At 44.9% G+C, this 21,286-nt stretch overlaps 2 protein-coding genes across 3 annotated transcripts; both read right to left on the reverse strand.

The window, feature by feature from the left end:
* Positions 1 to 139: 139 nt before the first annotated feature.
* HDHD2 (haloacid dehalogenase like hydrolase domain containing 2) lies at positions 140 to 7,810 on the reverse strand. Of its 2 annotated transcripts, none has more exons than XM_031597086.2 (7): positions 7,417 to 7,810; positions 6,276 to 6,377; positions 5,066 to 5,274; positions 3,777 to 3,861; positions 2,265 to 2,481; positions 2,077 to 2,140; positions 140 to 1,593 (listed from the first exon to the last, which is right to left on the reverse strand). In XM_031597086.2, exons 2-7 carry the CDS (start codon positions 6,374 to 6,376, stop codon positions 1,490 to 1,492), a joined length of 780 nt encoding a protein of 259 aa, XP_031452946.1. In that variant the 5' UTR covers position 6,377; positions 7,417 to 7,810; the 3' UTR covers positions 140 to 1,489. The 2 variants fall into 2 exon arrangements, with proteins under 2 accessions (XP_031452946.1, XP_031452947.1); XM_031597087.2 differs by lacking the exon at positions 7,417 to 7,810 and adding an exon at positions 7,335 to 7,381.
* A 231-nt stretch (positions 7,811 to 8,041) lies between these two features.
* IER3IP1 (immediate early response 3 interacting protein 1) lies at positions 8,042 to 11,380 on the reverse strand. Its single transcript, XM_031597088.2, has 3 exons — positions 11,234 to 11,380; positions 10,391 to 10,492; positions 8,042 to 10,035 (listed from the first exon to the last, which is right to left on the reverse strand). The coding sequence occupies exons 1-3, from the start codon at positions 11,322 to 11,324 to the stop codon at positions 9,980 to 9,982; spliced, it is 249 nt and encodes an 82-aa protein (XP_031452948.1). The 5' UTR covers positions 11,325 to 11,380; the 3' UTR covers positions 8,042 to 9,979.
* Between the last annotated feature and the right edge of the window lie 9,906 nt (positions 11,381 to 21,286).

The raw sequence follows: 21,286 nt of genomic DNA on the forward strand, positions 1-21,286 counted from the left end.
GTTTTTTGTTTTCATATGAAATCGAAGCCTGAGCGTATTACTTACTGGTTGGTTTGGGTTACTTCCAAGGTGGAAAGAGCAAGGGATTAGAAACAATTGGGAGTCATGGTAGAAAAGCAATATAATCTAGCATAATCATGAGAGAAATTTCTTCCCAGGATTTTACTTCAGAGATCTCTCACCTGAATTTGACTGCAGCCCACAAACTTCCTTCATGCGCGCCAGCAACAAACAACACAGATTCAGAAGTGCTGGCAGAACCACAGATGTTTAAATTTATTCACAGCTGTAGGTTAATCTAACTGTAAGTAACCCACCACCTGGCTGCAGCCAGACCATCTTTCATTTAAGGCAAGCTTCCCATTCATTCATCACAATGATTTTTTGTTAACAAAGAATGAGCATGGCTCATTAACACAAACCTATATTTTCAATAAGCTTAATACTTCAGTACTGTATAATTACAATCTAGTAATTTAAGACTCAGGAGCACTATAAAACAACTGTAAAGGACTTTGATTATTACAGTTTGCAAATGGACCAGAAAAGCTATTTCCCATCATTACAGAGTTGGTTCATATTGGTGTGTTTAACACAGAGGAGAAGCAATGCACACGACAGAATTAAATTTCATTTTACAGCTCTGCTAACCAACTGTGTAAAAACTTGAATATGTCCCCACGGCTCATGAAGGGTTTTTCCCATAACATTAAAAAGAAACAAAAACCAACAATAGTGAAATTTTGGAACTGTAGCGTTAATAGGACCCTGCTGAAAACTAACTTTCTTTAAAAATTCAAAGTCTAAGGCATTTAATACCAGATTTTTGTTTGAGTACCATTCTTTTTAATAACAGCATCTAATTAAAACATCTGTACACTGCTGACACTTTTAATTTTATGCAAAATCTGGAAAACAAAAACCAGGATCTGGTCCAATGAGAATAAAGATGCTAACAGTAGTCGTTATTAACAATGGCACTATTTTAATATAGAAGTCACTTGTACATGCTCTTATCTCTGCCTTTAAATTACAACAGAGAGACCACTACAGACTGACTAAGGTGTTGTTAGGCTTTACAGTTTGAGTGTTTCCTCTCAGGAAATATTGTGGGTTTTCCAGTTTAGTTTATTCTTAACACTTTTCAGAGCGGTCTTTCCATCAGCTATTTCATGAAAACTGAAAACAAACAGAACTCTCTACCACACTCCATGCATCCTTCAGGAAAGCAGTTGTGCTGTAGCCTTCCTGTGCTACCTGTCCTGCCAATCATCCGAGGTCCCTAATCACTGCCTCAAGAAATGAATGCAGGAAAATAGCTATGTTGTGACCACACTGGTGCCATACACCACTACTCTTCCTTTCACATCTTGATGGGAAGGAGCTTATGGCTATGTTTCTGATGAGCATGCACTGATCCTGTGACCTCAATTTTGGAAGCAAGAGTAAATTATGTGAACTCCCATGTTTCTTCGAACTATCCAACTTCTCATAGCAGATGCTCTAGGATATGTTCTACTGCCTCTGGGAAACTCTCACAGGTTAAGTAAGGAGGTGGATTGATTTTGTTTTCATCTGCTGGTCGATATTTACCTAGAAGAAATGAACAAAAAGGTGCAGTTACTCCTTCGGGTATCTTCTTTTTCCTCTAAAAATTGCAGCCTTTTGGGATCAGCAACAGTCACACATGACAACAGGAATGCCAATCTGCTGTACTGCAACAAGCATCTCCCAGCTATTCACTAAAAGAGAAAGACCTTCCCTAGCCCATGGGTCTATCACACTATCGGTAATGCTGGTAACACCTTCCAGTCTTACAAGGTTCCACTTCTGTCTGAAGGAATTGCCATACATAACTGCCAGCATAATTACTAGGAATGTCATCAAGGTCCTGAACAAGCAGAGGTTACAGTGATATGACTGATTTTGACAATCAAAGATGTTACAACAACAGTCCTCTAGGTTCCAAAGGCTCAGTGCACAGCTTTGCTTTGGGCATGTGAGCTGCCAGTACCCAGGACAAGATGATGGGACTCACCACTGTCTCATGAAATGACCAATTTATCATGTACTTACCAGTCCTGACCAAAATCCCACGCATGCCTGCATTCTGGGCCCCGCCAACGTCATCCCTGCAGTCCTGGGATGGAAGAGAACAGTTAGATTGTGGTCAGGGACACAGTTTCTTAACAAGGGTAGGGAGCCCCTCTGTACACTGGAGCTGAGCACTGCACTAGCAGGCAGGTGGTAAGGTCCCCACGTACATCACCAATCATGACAGCCTCCTCTGGGGCACAGCTAGTCCCTCGTAAAGCTTCTAGGAAGAATGTTTTCTCTGGCTTTCCCACCACTGTTGCTTTGATGTCTGTGGCATATTCCAGTCCAGCTACAAAAGGTCCAGGCCCCAGAGCCAAGCCATTTTTTTTCTTGAAATACCTGGCTTTATGTATAGCTATAAGAGGAGCACCATCCAAAATCAACCTGAAGGATGAAGAAGAAAATAAAAGAAGTAAAGATATTTACAGCTGAAGGTCTGATCCTTCCTTTAAGTTCATGACAAAATACCCACTAACTTTCATGGAGACCCAAATAGGTCTTCCAGTGGCATTTAGAATCATGGAATTATAGCAAGCTAGCATTTATTTGAAGAATTAGGTAAAATTGCAGCAGAGATGGGTGTTCCTGTGAATCTCAGGTAGGAGGTGGATCATTTTGCATTGATTTTCTATTTCTGTATTGAAAAGGCACAAAGATATTAGGCACGTTTGTGTTCCATTGGATTCTCCAGTTAAGTATGCTTCAGAAACAAAGGTGAATTTGGGCTTCTTCCTTGGCAAAAATCCCAAGTGGAAGACAGCTGAAAGCAACTGGTCACTGGATTCCCAACAGTTCTATGTACAATAAAAGGGTTCCCATGTGCATCTCCCAGCTGGCCAAACTGCTAAAAACCTGCATGGAACATGGGACTGTCTGCAGTGAGTGGAGAAATGGAAGAGAAGTAATTAAGAAATGACCATTACTCCTTTGATCTCAAGTCAGCTCCTCACTTAATTATCACATAATATTTCTATTGGATCAATGCATTCCAAAGCAAGCTGTCAGAAGAGAGTTGGCACATGTATCTGAGAGCAGCCAGCTACATTCAATGGGAGGATGCCTCCAGGATACAGAAGGATTTAATTTGACAGTGGCACTACAACCACTTGCATTCAGCAGTTTACAGGAGGGATCTCACTTGAGAGAATTCTTTTAAATGTGGCATCAAAATCCCATGTATATGAGAAAAGAAATTTAGCATCAGCCATTTCAAACGGTGCCTAGAGAATGGACTTAGGCTATGTATTTTGTTTTGGGACTCATGCCAGCTTGGATTTAGCCAGCCTCATGATAGATTTCAACCTAGCAGCTGCCTACCAGCCCAGTCATACTGGGCTCTTCACAGTCAGTGACTGACTGAATTATCTGAGCAGTATAGGATGAGGCTGAAGAAAAGCAGGATGCTGCCAGGCACTAATACTCCTTTAGACCAAACTAAAGAAGCTGACACCAGCAGAAGTTCCCTCTGCCAACTTCCCTGTGAATGGGAAATGAGGGCTAGATGCAGCAACGGACTCGCATCCCAGCCTCTTCAAGTGGAAGTTAACGGTTAAGGGTGCAAACCCATAAAAATTAACATCATCCTCACTACATAATGGTGATATGGAAATATTTCCTGGAACAAGCAAGGAACAACTGTAGGAAAAGCACCAGACAACCACGAGAAGTGGCCGACTTACCGAAAAGCTTTATTCATCATCTCATAGTGAAAGTGTTCAGGAGCCAGTCCTATGACCACTGCATTGGGGTCATCAGTGGCGATCCCTGTAAAATCAAAACACAATAATGATCATTCTGAATGAGCTAAATTTTGTTTATACTCAGCAATAGACAGTCAGCAAATGCAACAAGTGAAATAAATCAGTTTGCAGCAAAATTTATCATTTTCTGATACAGATGTGCCTTGTAGATTGGTTTTATGTATTTTAGAAGCAAAGAAAACTTTTGTAGCAAAGGTGTGGATCTATACATGGAATATTCTCTGCACTTTCACAGTGACAGCTCAAGCTCCTGGGTCTCCAGAGAGCACAGTCAGAGCTGTCTTCTGCACACATCCTGCAGTGAGCTCAGACAGTACAGCACAGCATGCAGAGATGCCACGTGGATTTGTGACACCACCCAAAAGCATCTGGGTCCATTAACCAAGAATGGATTATATTCATCCATCTGTGACCAACTTTACTGAGAGATTATCTAAGAATAATTCAATAGCAGTCACTAACAGAAATTTAAAATATTCTTCAGCGTACTTCAGTGTTTCAAGAGCAACACTGAGGGTAAGCCAAAATGCCTGCAGAACAAAGAAACAGAACAACTCACACCAGATCCAAGCAGTGCATAAAGTGTTGCCAGTGTAATCTGTATTCTTTGTCATTTGACAGAGAATTAGCAACAGCTACTGTAAAATTGATGGAAAGATCCCGGATATGGTAAGATTAAACTGATTCAACTTCAGTGAATTCTGCTGTTTCTAACCCAGCCCTAGAAAAAAGCCTTACTGAGAACACAAAACACTGCTGGGACTGTATTTCTCCAGATGTGATGTCAGCTGAACAAATTATTAGGTTTCACAGCTTTCATATTTGCAGAGTTCTCCATGAGGTCTCCATGCAGCTTTCTCTTCTCTAGGCTGAACAAGCCCAGCTCCCTCAGCCTATCTTCATAGGAGAGGTGCTCCAGCCCTCTGAGAATCCTCATGCCCTCCTCTGGACCTGTTGGAACAGCTCTGCATCCTTCTTGTGCTGGGGGCCCCTGGATATTGGTAGGTGCAATAAATCTCCAACAGTCCAGTGATAAACATTACTTTCTACGCTGTGAATTAATAACATGTATAAAGTTTTATCTGAATTTCTGCCTATTTGAAGATTCTGACTGCCACTTGGAGCTGTGGAAGGGTATCAAGAGGAGAAAGCCATGAAAACAGACAGTCGTTCAGCACCTCCTCCCAGCTGTTCTCTGCCCACCTCACCTGTGAAATCAGGCAGGGCCTTCTCATCCACCAGGAGCAGGGGCCGCACCTGCTTCTGCTCCAGAAGATTTCTGGCTGCCGTCAGAGACGTGAAGATTTCATGTTCCGCAATGTCAAAGCCCAGTTTGGTCAGCCTCTCCAGCAGGTCCTTCTTGCACTCTTTGGTGGTGTTGGTCACAAACCGAATTGTTAGCGGAGCAGCACGCAGCCTGATGGATGAAAAGCAAAGTCTCACTGCTGCAGAACATTTTTTGTTTACAGACCTCTTGCTGCCCTACATTACTAGCACATATTACTGAGCAGCCAAATAATTTTAGGTGACAATTTCAATGGCATCTCCTTTAATTATTCCCCTACCATCACTTTCTTCTGTTCGTTACTATAGAAACAAATGCTGGTATCAGGACTGAATGGAGTACATCAATATAAAGTTGGTCAATCCGGAAGTCTTGCTTGCACCTGCCACTTCTCCTTGTTCGTTTTGCTGCACAGAAAAAAAATGTGCTGATCTTTCACAAGTATGAACAAACAAACAAAACTGTTTGCTAATATTTTTTTAAAAACTTTGACCTCAATACTGAAAGCTAACCCTACAAATGGAATCTGCACATTTATTTCCCAAGCAAGTTGCAGGACTTTCATTTTGTCATCTCTTTAGGGAGGACAATGGCATGGATTAACAAGATTCACTGAGTAGTGAATGGATATCCAACACTAAGGTCATTTTCAGTTCCTTACCATTCTACATCTTCAAAAAATAATGATTGTCACAGAATTATTTGTGGAAAGAACTGCAGTTTCCTAATCCCTCTGTAAGATTTCCAGCCAGACGATGGTCTAGCTTTACAAAAGCTTACAGCAGTCAATAAAACTCCAGTAAAAACCTTCCATGCTTAATTCAACCCTACCCATTCCTCCTGACTTATTCTTCCTACGGCCCATTCACCACTTCCTGTTGCTTTTCTTCAGCTTCTGCAAGACTAATTCTCCACAGAAATGGTGTCAGAACAACAACAAGAAGATCCCTGGGGTTGCACAGCCTGCTCTGCCCTCATCTAAGCGAGATGAAATTGATTCACTATGCCTTCATTTCTTTAGACACAGTTTTTTCAGAAGGAGAAGGCAAGATCTTCAGACCCATTTCAAGAAGCATCTTTGTGCAAGCAGTCCTGACACAACCTATCAGAGGGAACAGAAAGAGGCGACTTGCCTTTTAAGAGCTTCCTGCGCACCCGGCACGGCCGAGTCTTCGACGTGCAGCGTGCCACTGAGATCCACCAGGACAGCTTTCAGCGCGCGCCGAGCTGCCATCCTTCATCCCCAGGGAGAAGGCAAAGAAATGAAATGACAGAAAACCGGTTAGCAGACAATGGGTAATAAAAATAAGGAGCTCAGTTAAGCGCCTCATTGGTGCCAAGCCCGGGATTATTCAGAACATTACTCGTACTGTGAAATGGGCCCCTTCAGACAGAGAAATAAAAGGCAGCGTTTAAAAAAAATGCATAATTGATGGGGTGGTATTTTCCCAAAGACTCTATATATGGAAATCAGGTGCTATTTGTTTGTTAACTGCCTTTCTTTTTCTGCGTCAAAAACTCTCTACACAATGACGGCAGTTGGGAAGGGGATCATTAGGTCTGGGATTGCTGGTTTAAGGCCTCAGCGAGCACATTGCAGCAAGTCCCAGCCACGCCAGAGGTGCCGTTCAAGGAAAAACGAATACAGCCCTCCTAAGCTCCGACGATAAAGCTCGAAGCACTCTGAAAAAGCGGATGCTGCTCGTTTTGTTCCTCGAAGTTGGATCTGCAGAAGGGACAGCGCAGGTGTGCGCCAACGGGGATTCTGCAGGCTGCCAGCCTGGGAGGTCCTGGCACCCAAAAGAAGGTTACTCCTCCTTGCAGAGGAATCAGTCCAGCAGCTTTCCTGCGTTACAGAAACAGGCACAAGAGATTCGGCGCGAAACAGCAGCCGGCACTCCAAAGCTGGGGAAGAAAGCAGTCTAAAAAGCTGCCTTCGCAAAACACGACGTTACAGCTGCGCTGCGAGCCCTGCTGAGCAAACCAGCAGCTTTCCTCCTGCCTGCCGGGCAGCAGCGACCACCCGACCCAGCACCACGGGCTCCCATTTTCTGCTGAGCTGCTTTAGAGACAAACCACGTGACTGGCACGGGCCTGGCCGCACAGTCAGCGCTGTGACCGGGTATATTTCATCTCCCATCGTGAAAAGGCTTAACACAATCATAGGGTGGCTTGGAAAGGACCCCGCTAACAGCCACGGCAGCGGGACTGAAATCAGCGCTCCAACGGCCGGACCCCGACCTCGACCTCGACCCCTCCCCCCGCCGCACCCACCTGCCGCTCAGGGGTCCTCGCGGGGTCCTCACAACGCGGGGCTGCCCCGCAGAGCGCCGGTACAGGCGTGGACGGCGGGGAGGGCGCCATTTTCGCGCAGGCAGCACGACGGGCAGCCCGAAGGCGCCGTGAGGACCCGTGCGGGGCGCTGCTCCGTCACGTGTGAGGATGCGGAGGTTGGGGTGGCGCGGGTTGCGTTGCGGTTTGTTCGCCGTTTGGCGCAGCACCGCACGACATCCGGCGGGCAGAGGACGCGGATCGGAAACCCTAAGGATGCAGCGTGAGGGAAACGTGAATTTGGGACGCGCGCAGTTCGAGTCCCCGTTTGGTCTCAGCGTCGCTGCCGCGCCTTCTTACTGCGCTCATCTATTTCGGAACGATTAGCCACGTCTGTAAAGCGTGCACGGAGAGCTCACCCTCCTGAGGGGGCGGGTGGGAGGAGGGCGAGGTCCTTTTTTTTTTTTTTTTACCTCATTTTCAGAGCTGCAGCTCGTAGTCTTTAGCACTTTAAGTCTGTACAGATAAAACGATGCGCCAGCAGGGCTGCAAACCAATGGGAGCATCCACCACTGCTGCCTCCCGCTTGGCCTGCTCGCCTTCCACACGTTGGAGTGCAGAAAGGCAGGCCAGCTGTTACCCGTGTGTGAAGCTTTCCCTGCGCTGAAACACAAAATCGTTCAGGTTGAAAAAGACCTCCAAGATCCCCAAGTCCAACCCCCAGTGTGTGCATCCCTGCTGTCCCCAGGTGTGTCCCCAGCTGCCACATCTCCGTGGTTCTTTGCCACCACCAGAGATGGGGCCTCCACCAGTGCGGAGTGCTACCAGCACACCACCACTCTTCAGAATGCATTTTTCCTAATATCCAACCTGAAACAAGACAGATATACGAAACCATGTGATCTAGACCATAACTTACCTCTTCCACAGAGCTTGCTGTAAGGAATCTTTTCTAACAGGCCTACCTATTCCAGAACCCAGCATGAGCCCTTTCTGCCTCTGCAGATTGTGTTGGGTTCACTCTAAGACCACAACACAACTTCACAGCAGCTCTCTGCTCTGAGCACGTGCTGAGGGTAAGAAAAGAGCCACGTGTTCTGAGAACAGTAGCTCTGCTATCAGGAACTGGACAAAGCAGAGCTTTGAGATACTCCCACCGTACATGGATACAAAGAGTTAGGAAAGAGAGTGCTTAACTTAGAAATTCAAACTTTATTTATAAGTTTTCGCTAAAAAAAAAAAAAAAAAAAAAAGGAAACAACATAGACTCTTCTCCTGGATATGCTCTACTCTGCAAAACGCTGCAATTGGAGATCATTAAATTCATTTATACATTGTACAGATTATCCTTGCATACAACAACGAATGCTACAGTTGCCAAGACACCAGAAGAAGAGATGACAAACTGAGCTGCTTTAAAACAATGAACCTGCCGGCTCCCTTTCACCTTCCCTACCTTAATAATAAGCTAAATCTATTTCAGACACTTTATCAAAGATGAAAAGACACAAACTCTAATTCTTTTCTAAAAAGTTATTTGAGTATTGGTCACTGTAAATACAGCATTGCTATCTAACACCAGACCCAAAGCAGCACTGTTAACTGAGGCCGCCTCCTTACTGTGGTCATTACTAATTTATCTGTGAAAGAACTGCAGGATTCTCACTTTCAGTAAGCAGTTAAGTGAACAAAGGAAGACAGAGAGAAGCAGCAGCCTGCAAATTTGCTGTTTTTAGCAAAGAACTGCATTTGAAAAGGTATTCCTCCCACATTACCAGAGAACCTCCAAACAGAGCAGCTCCCCATTCCCAACACACTGCCCAGCCCAAAGGTTTAACACACAGAAAAAAATAACAGTGCTTGACAGAACAGTAACAAATGCTAAACGTGAACACGACCTGCTAAATAAACACAGAGCTGCCTTAATTTAGGTGCAGCTTTTTTAGATTTTGCATAGCAATTGCTCCTATTTTCAACCTGTCTCACATTGAACATCATTGATCTGAAAAGAGAAAAATCCTAGCTTTTGCCAGACCAGGAAAAATTTATTACTAATTTTTGCTAAATCACAGATTTGCCCATCTTCACTTCACCTCCTATGGTACTTCAGTAACTTATAACACGTTTGGAGGCCTAACTCGCATTGCCTTAAAACAGAACCGTGGCAATAACTGAAATAAAAACCACTGTGATTTTTAAATTCAGAAACAAACTGGGAAGCAATTTGTTTCTCAATTCCCAATGCTAACCGAAGGAAGTCCATCCCTGAGTAACAAGACATTTCAAACCTGCCTCCTACCAACAGCCATCACGATATGTTACCGACACCAACAGACCTCGTCACAATCCAACAGATTCGCAGCGTTGTTGCGTGGATCCCACTATCTTGTTTAATGAAACTGAAAGCGAACATTAGGAAATAGGATAAATACAAACAGTGTCTTTTATTAGTTTAAGTTGAACGGCAAACTGACAGTTAAACCGTGCTGTATCCCCGGAAAACTCAGAGCAATGAGGCTAGCAATTCGCTTCTTTGGATGTCCAAAAGATTTTGCAACAGGAATCTTCAACCGAACAAGAGGAGGAGCACAATTGTCACGGAGTTCACGGCTATCAGTGGCACTGCAGAGAAAACAAAAGGAAGTTTGAGTCTGTTTCCTTCTGCGCATCACAAAATGATGCAATTTCACAGTGTCACCCTTCGGGGTGAAGACATTTCCCCTACGCAGAGTCAGGATCAGTGAAAGGAGCCAGGATCGTGGCCTGGAGTTTCTCCACTTTCTCTCTGCCTGGCTTTAGCATGATTTAGAAGAAACATACTTTGTGGTGAGCAAGATGATATTTGCCACAGGATGACAAACAGAAACAGCAGCTGTTTGTCGAAAGGAAGGGGCAAATGCTGCCGCTATGTCCTTAAAGCACAGCAACAGAACTTCACAGGCAGGGGCTGCTCACACCAAATGAGCTCTCATCTCACCTCTCATCACGGTCCGTATGGATCGAATGAGGTTCGTCAGCTGTGCTTTGATTCCCGGTTCCTCTCCGAATCCTCCGATCCCTTGATCGCTTCCCCAGCCAACTGCACACCGTAAGAACAGCCACGTTAAAAAGCAAAGAACAACAAAACACCCTGGAGGGCACACACACACACACACACACACACACACACACACACACACACAGAAGGATCGTGGAGCCCAACAAACGCAAACTCTGCATCTGAGAGCTGTGCTCAGCACTCCCTGAGCCCCAGCAGCTCTGGGGAAGGATCTTTTCCAAACGGCCAAGCTGCCCTCCCCGCAGAGCCCATCTGAAGGCAAACAAAGCTGCGGGATGCACGGCGGGACGTTCCAGATGGAAGGACCAGGAGCTCTGGGGAGTCAGCGCTGGGGATTTTCTCGTCCTGCTTTGGCCTGGTTTGGAGAAACGAGGGCAAAAGCAGGAAACGGGGAGCCCTGTTAAAATGAATGGTGGCAGTCCGCAATTCTGCTCTGTGGCTTCTCCCTGCTCTGCACTTTGGGTTTCTTTTGTTAAGGAGGAAAACATCATTCACCCCATGTCAGCATCCCGACACAGAGAGGGCACGGTGGGAGTAAATAGGAAAAGGCATAAAGAGAGTGGAAAAGGTCAGGCACAGAGCCGGCAGGAGGGATGCCGAGCACAAAATCCAACCGCGGGGCGACCGCAAAACCCGAAGCATCGCGTTTCGCCCCCTCCCCCCAATTTCTAAGCGGGACGCGAGCAGGAGGGCCCGGGGCCCGGCAGCCACATCCAGGCATGGCCGAGGGGCCGGGAGGCTGCGGGGCCGGGGGCTTCTCACCGTGGCGAAGGAAGCGCTCCTCGTGCAGCACGGCGATGGCATTGACCACCAGCAGCCCGGCCTGCAGCAGCGCGTACAGCGTGAACGCCATGGCGGGGCGGGGCACGGACGTGGCGGGGCGGGCGGGGCTACGGAGTGGGCGGGGCTTGTGGGAATGGGCGGGGCTTAGCGATAGAGAGGGCGTGGTCGGTAGGGAGTGGGTGGGGTCTGTGGGGAGTGGGCGTGGCCTGGTGAATGCTCGCGACAGAATGGGCGTGGTCTATTGGAATAGGCGTGGCCTGCTGGGAGTGGGCGTGGCTTTTGGGGGGTGGGCGGAGTCAGGGGCAAGGTGGGGGGAATTCGGAGGGGTGAGACCTGAGTGCAAGGAGGAAATGGGGGGAAAATGACTTTTTTATTTGCTTTAAATTCCCTGCTTTAAATGCGCTGCTCTCTGTGCGTGAACACTTGTTTTTGCTGCTCACATCTCTCATTGCAGCTGATGGGGCATTGCGTGACTCCAGCTCTATCTCTCAGCAATCAAATGTACCCTGAGCTCCTTCCCTTGGGCAGTAATAAAACTGTGTCTTGTTTAGGGCACGGCAATCAGCATCATCACCATGATAAGACTCACTCACAGTCAGGACAATGCTCTCAGTAGTGGGGTTTGGATTTGGGCAGTGCCATTTGGGATCCGGGGGTGGACTCAGTGATCTCTATGGGTCCCGTCCAACTCGATTGTATGATTCTATGATTCTATGATATAGTTTTATGCTCCCAAGTAATCATTACTAATGCATTAGTACTGTGTCCAGTGGGGCAGCTGGAGCCCCACGGAGGTGCTCAGAGGGCTGGAGCACCTTTGCTGTTAAGGAAGGCTGAGAGAGTTGGGCTTCTTCAGCCCCGAGAAGGCTCCAGCAAGACCTCACTGCAGCCATCAGTACTTAAGGGGAGCTTAACAGACAGGTGAGAGACTGAGTTTAGATGAGCAGATATTGATAGGACAAGGGGAATGGCTTTAAACTAAGAAGGGCAGGTTTAGGTCTGATGTGAGGGGAAAATTCTTTACCCAGAGGACGGTGAGGCCCCCACACTGCTGTCCAGAGCTGTGGGTGCCCCATCCCAGGATGTACCTGAGTCCATGGATGGGCTCTGGGCAGGCTGAGCTGGGGGGCAGCCAGCCCACAGTGGGGGGTCTGTGATGTCCTTTCCAACATACAGTGACAGATATGAGAGGTCACTGACAGGCATGCCTGGTAGCCACCAGCATCAAGTGGCATTTCCTGGGCTACCTCCTTACAATATCCTGTCTATCTCTAGCTGCCGACCTCAATGAAGAACTTACGTTTAGAATTACAGTACTGGGGGGAAAGAAAAAAAAAAACAACGTTTTTATAAGTATATAAGTTATGGCTTAGTATTTTTACCCATCATTAAGATGTATTTCCAAAGAGCAGCTGCTGTAAAGCTTACATAAACTTGACATGACTTTCCCCTTTCCAAAATCCATCACGGCAATTCAACAACCACACGAGTCTTAGATCTGAACCATCACACTGCGTGGTGGAGGGAAAACCAGACAAAGCTGCTGCATTAGGAGGAAAGCAGTTCTTTTCCTCATTAAGGTGTTATGTTTCATTGCAGTAAATTCCTCCGATGTCATCTGCAGAGTGCAGTCCATCACCATAAGGAAGAGTTCAAAACCACCCTACAGATGCCAAAGGATTACAGCTGAGGCTGGGGAAGTATTGAGAAGACCTTGCTATTTTTCATTCTTTTACATTTCTGCATTGGTTTATTGTTCAATATCATCAAACAGAACACATTTCCTGGGGCTTAACCATCCTCATCTCCTCCACTGAGAACAAAACTTGTAGCATGCACGTTGTCAGGATTATGTTGCTTTATTCCTGGTGAGCAAAGAACAAAAGTAAAACAAATACAAAATTCAGAACCCACACATCCATTTATTGGTGCTATTTCCTAAGTTTATTGTGCTTGGATCCCTAAGCAAAACAATCTCTAATTGCTTTTTGTTGTCTGGTGTGTACATACACATGATCCTGTATTGTTATCACCAGCATCTCAATCCTGGTCTCCATGTATTGGAATTCTACATTGGAAGTAAGAAAGGGAATTTTGCCGTAACCCTAAGAGATATAAAAACTTATTCTCTGAAAGAGCGTTGGTGCAGTGGCACAGGCTGTGCAGGGAGGTGGTGGATTCCCCATCCCTGGAGCTGTTTGAGAACCATGGAGATGTGGCACTTGGGGATGTGGTCAGTGGGCACGGTGGGGTGGGTTAGGGTTGGGCTTGGGGATCTTAAAGGTCTTCCAACCTTCATGATTCTGTGGTTCTATGATTCTATGAAACAAAGTTTGGTTTCCACCTCAGTTGAGCTGCACAAATTGTCACTTTGACGATTGAAGGAGGGATGAATGATGCCAAATCCCTTTTGGAAGAACACTCATCAGTCAGAGGATTTTCCTCCCGCTTCCTCTGGAAAACAATGCTGGAGGTAGGCCAAAAAAGTTGTTAAGATAAATGGAAAATTATAAACCCTACAGGCAGCGAACTGATCAACCCCCTCTCCATGCCAGATCTCAGGCTGGTTCCTTGTACCTGAGTGGGGAGAACAAGCTCATTCCTCAGCAAGCTGATGTCACACCAGAGGCAGAGGTCACCGGTGCTGCAGCTCTTAGCTTAAAGATTAATAGATAGTATCTTCCTTCAGACTGTAAAGGTGGGCAGATTAAAAAAGACGTCACAGACCTGGTGACTTGCAGACTGCAGTGTGTCCAATAGTGTTGGCACAGCCACAGTCATATAGCTTGTTGGAAACCACGGATAGAAGGCTGCAATTTGTGTGTGAATCAGAAGGATTTGGGAATCACCCTAATTACCTGAATAAAAATCACCTGAAATTCCCCCATGTTTATTTCTTCTCACTGACTCATTCGACAGAAAGAGATAATGTGGAGAAAAATAAATCTGTGGTACGCTTTTAATACATCACTCCACAAAGATAAGGTGAGTGAATCCATACTTTTTCTCCCCTTCCAAAAAAAAAAAAAAAAAAAGTAAAAAATAAAAAATCCCCAGTTTCCTCTCTTTTCTAATACTGGTGTAGTACAGGTTGGCAACCTGAAGTCATGGTGGAGGAAATGTAGGACACACCAGCCCATTGCTTGCCAACGTGCACCCCAGAGCCTTTTGTGCATGTTTGTCTCCAGAATAAAGCAGCTGAATGGAGGAGCCATCACTGCTCCAGTGGTGAATTCGGGGGTGTGATCGACACAGCAAAGGAGAAGAACGGGAGCTCAGAAATGGAAATTGTCTCTTCTGTACCTTCAGTGGGCCTGCTGGAAACGTAACTCAGACACACCGGGCCAGTCAAATTCACCGTTGAAATCCTATCAGAGCAGATGTTGGTCACTGCAGTGTTTTCCAGGTCAACTGTGGGTGTACTGAGGTCTTTGGAAGAGTAACGTGGAGTGCAGCGGCTGTGAGACAGAAATGGAACAAAGCTGATCACTGAGTATCACATCATCATGGAGAGCCATTTGCAGTTTGAACCCAACCCAGTTTATAAGAGGATATAATTAACAGCAGTGTGGTGCTGGTGATAAGATTGATTACAGAGGTGTCCTTTTCCCTTTCCCTCTTATCTTTTTGTCCTTTTAACACAAAACACTTTTTCTGATCCCATCTCCCTCCTCCATTTGGCCATAGCTGCATTCAAACTGAAGCTCAACAAAACAAAACTTTTGTTTGGAGAGACTTCTCAAAAAATTTTCTATTTTTTTCCATATGGAAATAAGCATCTCAAGGAATGTTCCTCATCTCGTGACTTTTTGAAAAAATGACAGTGTTGTCAGTAGTGAGAAATTAAGGGTTTCTTCATTTTTTCTCAGTAAATTGTCACTGTACATCTACATATATAAAACCTGGGCAGCAGTAGAAGAACTTAGAATCATAGAATAGTTTGTGTCTACGTATCTCATTTAACCTCTGCTTATCTACGGATTTAGGATTTATAGTATTTGTCAGATCTGGAATATTAATTTCAATTTAAATGAAATCTAAAGAGTTTATAGGTCCTGTTTAGAATCATAGAATAGAATCATAGAATCTTTGAGTTGGAAGGGACCTCCGAGGGCCATCTAGTCCAACTCCCCTGCAGTGCACAGGGACACCACAGCTCCATCAGGTTGCCCAGAGCTCTGATCCAGCCTGGCCCTGAAAGTCTCCAGAGATAGGATGCAGCCCAGGATATGTTTGGCTTTCTGGGCTGCAAGGGCACAATGCTGGCTCATGTCCATCCTCCCATCCACCAGTATCCTCAGGACTTTTTCAGCAGGGCTGCTCTCGATCCTTTCATCTCCCAGCTTCTATTGGTATCCCCCAACTTCAACTCAACTCAAGCTTCCAACTCAAATGTGGAGTGCCTGCACTCGGAGACATAGTTGGTGGGCATGATAAAAATGGGTTAAGGTTAGACTTGGTGATCTTGTGGTCTTTTCCAACTTTAATGATTCTATGATCAAGTTTCTTTGGAGAGCCCAGATCGTCTCCTCTGCCACAGCACTCACCTCTGGAGAATTCTCACTATGACACTGATCACAAAGAGCAGAAGCAGACCTCCACAGAGAGTCAACATGATGATTTCATAAATAATGGATGACGAACCTTGAAGAGCAGATGGAAACCACAGGTGAGATTTGTCAATGAACAGCTTTAGGAAATGCAGACTTTTGGGAAACTGTCACAGGTTGCAAGCAGGCTCTTCTGCTGCAGATTGTGGGTGGAGGGGGTAATGGCCTGAGGTTGCACTGGAGAGGTTCAGGTTTGGAATTAGGAACAATTTCTTCTCAGAAGGAGTGAAAATACACTGGCACAGCTGCCCAGGGAGTGGAGGAGTCACCGTCCCTGGAGGTGTTCAAGAACAGTGGAGATGAGGGAATTGGGGACGTGGTCAGTGGGCATGATGGCTTGGATTCCCCCATGTGCACCCATCTCCAAGCTTTTCACTCCTCTCTCCTGCTGTGACAGCTCTTTTTATTTCCACTGTCCTTCCCTCTCTAAAACTTCAACAGAAATAAATTGAATACGGCTCGTTCATTCATTCCTTCTGAGCCCACTCACCATTTTGTCTCTGATAAATCCTCACTGTTTGACAGCACTGCTATTACCTGGGGCCTCTCAATGCTGTTACCACACCAACAAACACAACAACAGTGATTTTAAATGCCAATGGAAACAAACAGGAAAATAAAGCACCTTCTTCCTTGGACGGGGAAGTGGTGTGAAAACCTTCTTCAGCATCATGAAGCATCCTGAAAAGGCAAGCCAACACTCAGGTCACATTTTAATGTTCAAGATCAGTGTATCTGTTTTAGATCCCTGTATGCCCTCAGGATATTTCACCATCTCTAATGTGAATTATCTTTACAACTTCCTTGTGAGATAGGAGCATTACAATACCATGCTTTTGCAGGCACGGAATTAAAGCACAGAGGGGCTGAGGGAAAAACCCCACAAACAGAATTTAATCTGACACCAAAAACTGGAATGTTTCTTTTTAAGGCAATAAGAGAAATAAGAAGTGTGGGCACACATTACTTTCAGCTTGCATGTGCAATGCATTCCATTCACTTCCATTCACTCTTTTACTCCCTTCTAGTTCCTTTTTCAGGATAGGAACAAAATCTGCAATCACAGACTGTATTCTGTAACATTCATTTTACTAATATGTTAATAAACTGTCTACTGGTGTGCTCTTGGGTATCAGAACAGCTTGTTTATAATGACTTATATACTACACTTTCAAGTCTATTCTCTTTGCACCAAAAAGCTTAAAGCTGAAGTGGAATTATTGTGAAAAATCTGTGTAGCCACAAGTTATGTAAGAAAATTCAGGTACCTGAAGAAAATACTACCCTATAGAAATAAAATAAATATAAATAAATAAGATCTTATAAACCAAAGTCACACTCATTTTCATGTGAGGAATGGTACCAGCTCTGAAATGATGCTCAGAACGAAATCTCATATGCCACCTGCATCAGAGTTGTCTGCAACAACTCCTACTGGGGAGTCCTCCAGATTCCTGTGATACAATCTGACTCACATTGAAAGATGTCCTAAGAAGCACCTCCATCCCACCCTCCAGCTTGAAAATGTTACAAAATAAGACATGGCCGTTTAAACCTAGAGCAGACTGAGTAGAAAAACAACAAATTTCTGCGTTACCTTGTGGGTGCTGGAGATCCTTGCATTGACATCAGGCTGGTATGACCAGAAGTGAAAGTCAATCTGGTCTGAATGGTTCCAGACTTATTGCTCACTTAATTTACCTCTGCTGATTGTTTTATTTCCTCCATGTTAGGTTTTTTTTTTTTTTTTTTTTTTTTTTTAGGGCGGAATAATCTCCTCCTTTCACAGGCAGTTAATAAAGTGTGGAGGTGGATCAAAGAGAGGCTTTACTCACTGTCCTCTTGTGAAGCAATTCCTTGCTTGTAGAGCGGTTGACGCAGCTGCACTCCACCTACAGGCCTCCAGAGCTTTCTCCAAGCACTGGGCTCCTTCCAGCAGTCGCACATGCAGCCTCTCCTGCAACAAAGCTGCCTCTGTTGTTTGCATCCAGAAGTCTCTGCAGAAATGTGCCACATCCAGGGCCTTTGGGTCATTCCAGCGTTACTGGTGGAAATCCCCTCCTGGTTTGAAACCCAATCAGCTAAGAAGGCTCCTAGCCAAGGGGCAGCACAGAAGTCTGAACCCAGACTTTGTATTTTGGTGCCAGTCTAGTTTTCGCACTGAAAGGAACAGTGATAGAATGAAACGAACTAGTTTTAGTTTAGTTTAAGACTTCTAGAATCATTAAGACTAGAAAAGATCTCAAAGATCACCAAGACCAACCCCAACCCATCCATGCCCAATAACCACGTCCCTCATTAAGCAGCTGTCAAGCTGCTTCTCCATGATGGCCAAGTTCTGGGTTGCTGGAGAAGGGCTGAGATTGAAACGTGCTTTATTTTGGTGTTGGCTTATTCTTAGCTTAGCTTATTCTTCACTGTACCACAAGCAGGGTGTTGTGAATCTCACTCTGCAGCACTTGCCTCTTCTCACACCTCCTCCTTGGAAGTGGCATCACTGCAGATCAGGACCTCCTTTTTCTCTGTCCTTGCTGCTGGAGCTGAGCTGGCAACTACACTGAGTTTTTTTTTTTTGAAAAACAAAACAAAACAAAACCTTCATCACTGCTCAAAGCATTTGTGCTTTGTGAGCAGAGAGGGCGGGGTGCTGTAGGGTGGAGACTCCTTTTTCCATCTGTACACTTTGGTGTTTTGGGGTTGGCAGGTAAGCAGGGCTTTCAAAACAATGGAGAATGACACTTTTTTTTTTCTTTTTTTTTTCCCCTGCAGGCAGGTAAACAGCCACAAAACAATTACAGCTCCTCCTGCAAGTATCAACAGCACCAAAGCAGCTCTTCACAGCCCTTCCTCACAAACTTTTCTTGTGAATAAAAATTCACCCTGAATGTACGTACTTTCAGAGTACAGCTTCATTCTGTTTTGAAAGCCAGCGGGGCAAAAGTGCTGAGCCAGTGCTGATCTTTGCTCCCATGAATTCCTTTTTTTTAATGCAGCCCCAAATATGCAGATTTGCTGAGAAGGTGCTGTTTTTTCTGTCTACTACTAAATTTATCCAAAATTTTTGGTGCAAGAGCCTTAAAGGGTGGTTGGACTGAATGACCTTTGAGGTCATTTTCAACACGGGTGTTTCTATGATTCTGAAGTGTGTTTCTATGATTCTAAAGTTTTGCATAAAAATTATGGGAAGAAAACGTTTGGAGGAAATCTATGGTCTTGGAGACACTTTGAAACACTTAAGCTTACTGTTCTGGATGGGAGAAATTTGTTCCTATGTTTGGAGCAAGGGAAAGCACGTACCTCCCTGCTTTTGCTTGGTGCTGAAGTATCACAGAAGCAAACGGTCTGGGATTTGGGTCCTGGAGAAGCAGCAGCACATCTGAAGGGCAGAGCTCAGAATGTTTGGGGATGTGTGTGGCAGGGGGAAGACCAGTTCTGTGTAAGAAAAAGGGATAGTTAGCCTCTAATTAACTTTCTGCATGTGTTTATTATTCATGCAAATACTCCAAAAATTCAAATCACAGCTCAAAATGCAGTCTGCGTTGTGTTTAATTTGCATTCTCAGGGGATTGGACAAAAGAAAAGCTAAAACCAAGACCTGCAGTACCTCTCACCTTTTGTGTTAGTGGCTGTAGAAGTTGAGATTTGGTTAACTGTAGATTTTTTAGAGGTATTGACAAGCTGCATGTAACAAAACCTGAATGTGTATGGATTTGCTACTCTATTAAAGCTATCCAACACCCATAAAAATAGATCACCAGCAAGCTCTTACCTTTCTTCTCTGCATGGCCACCTCCTGTGGGTAAGGCTGTGGATCTGGGCTGATTCTCCATGCCAGGCACTGCTCCCCAGGATGTCTGCAGCTCACCTACCAGGGCCACCATCATAATATATGGTCTGATTTTTAGCTGTGCCGTGTGGAGCCAGGAGCTGGGCTCAGTGATCCTTAGGGGTCCCCTCCAACTCGGGATATTGATTCTATGATTCTACAACTATCTACAAAGTTGCATTCAACACAAGCAGCGTTAGGATAGGCACACAGGTCATCCTACATAGGTCATCCTACAGGTCAGCTACATAGGTCATCCTTTTCTTTATGACACCAGCCGGTGGAAAAAAGAAAACACATTGAGGGTTGAGTGTGTAGGGCACAACAGCTTACTGCTACCTTGGGAACCTCATCACTTTAACATGTACAATTTTGTCACAAGAGGAAAGCAAACAAGAGCCAGTGGGCGATAAGAAGCTTCATGGGATGTTTGTTGAAGGAGAGCTGCTTAGGCGGTGGCTGCTCCGTGTTTGTTTTCTAGGATCACATTCTTGAGCTTTATCGGTGTGAGGGATGAGTTTTTAATGCAAGAGATTTTGTTCACGCTTCACCAGCGTTCCACCTTCACGTTTGCAGTAGAGATCTGCAGGTTATTTACCAACAAGGCAAGTGGTGCTTCTGTTTTCTGTCTGGGAGCTTAGCATAAGTAACAAAGTGAGAGTGCAGAGTTGAAGTTTGAACATTAAATTAGAATCGTATTAGTTAAATATCCTTCATTTGTGTGAGCTATGCAGTTTGTGCACGCTGGTTAGTTTTGCAAAACCAACATGTAGAAACACAGCTTGTAGTGGGAAGCATGATGGTCTGAGCTCTGCTGAACAGAACAGAACAATAGAAAGAAGCAATAAATCTGCTGCAAATCCTTTGTGTCTGCTCCTGGGGTTGAACACATGGTGGGAGACAACAGGCTGCTCCGCTCTCCTGACCACATCCAGGAGCTCTGGCACTCTGAAGCCATTAAGGCAGTAATTTCTTATTGAGCAATGGGATTGCTTTATGTCTGGGCAAAAGTTTTGATCTGTAGTGGTAATACATTTTACCACGACACTACAGAAGAGTTCATTCTTCACAGAAAAGATTGGAAAACATCACTGTGTCACTCTACACTACGATCTATATGATATCCTGTGTCCTGAGTGCTATGCAGATATTTCCCCATCTCACAAAGGATACAGCTGATTAGAAAAAGGCAGAGGAAAGCTGTAGGATTGCTTCTGTTGGGGGAGCAACAACAACTTGTTGGAAGAAAGGCAACCAAAGAGGCTCAATGGCTGCCTATGAAACCATTTTGGCATAGAGAAGGTGGGCAGGATTGACAAGGACTCAGCTGGCAGCTGGTTAACACATTGTCAGGCCTGTGAACTGAAGTTCTGTGAACTGAAGCTATTCTTGGGGACAAATTTCCCCATTCTTTTTCTTTTTTTTCCAGGGGAATAAGCACAGCATTGAATTACAGAGAAGCTCAGCTATTATCTCATAGTTTTCTTTGTTTTATTATAGACTTTTTATCCACATGAATGATAAAGAAACTACAACAGAGTTAAATACCTTTTTTGATAACAGTGATTATATTCTTAATTACACTCAATATTAAAT

The sequence above is a fragment of the Phasianus colchicus genome, chromosome Z (assembly GCF_987193195.1).
Source record: "Phasianus colchicus chromosome Z, bPhaCol1.hap1.1, whole genome shotgun sequence".
NCBI classification, from domain to species: domain Eukaryota; kingdom Metazoa; phylum Chordata; class Aves; order Galliformes; family Phasianidae; genus Phasianus; species Phasianus colchicus.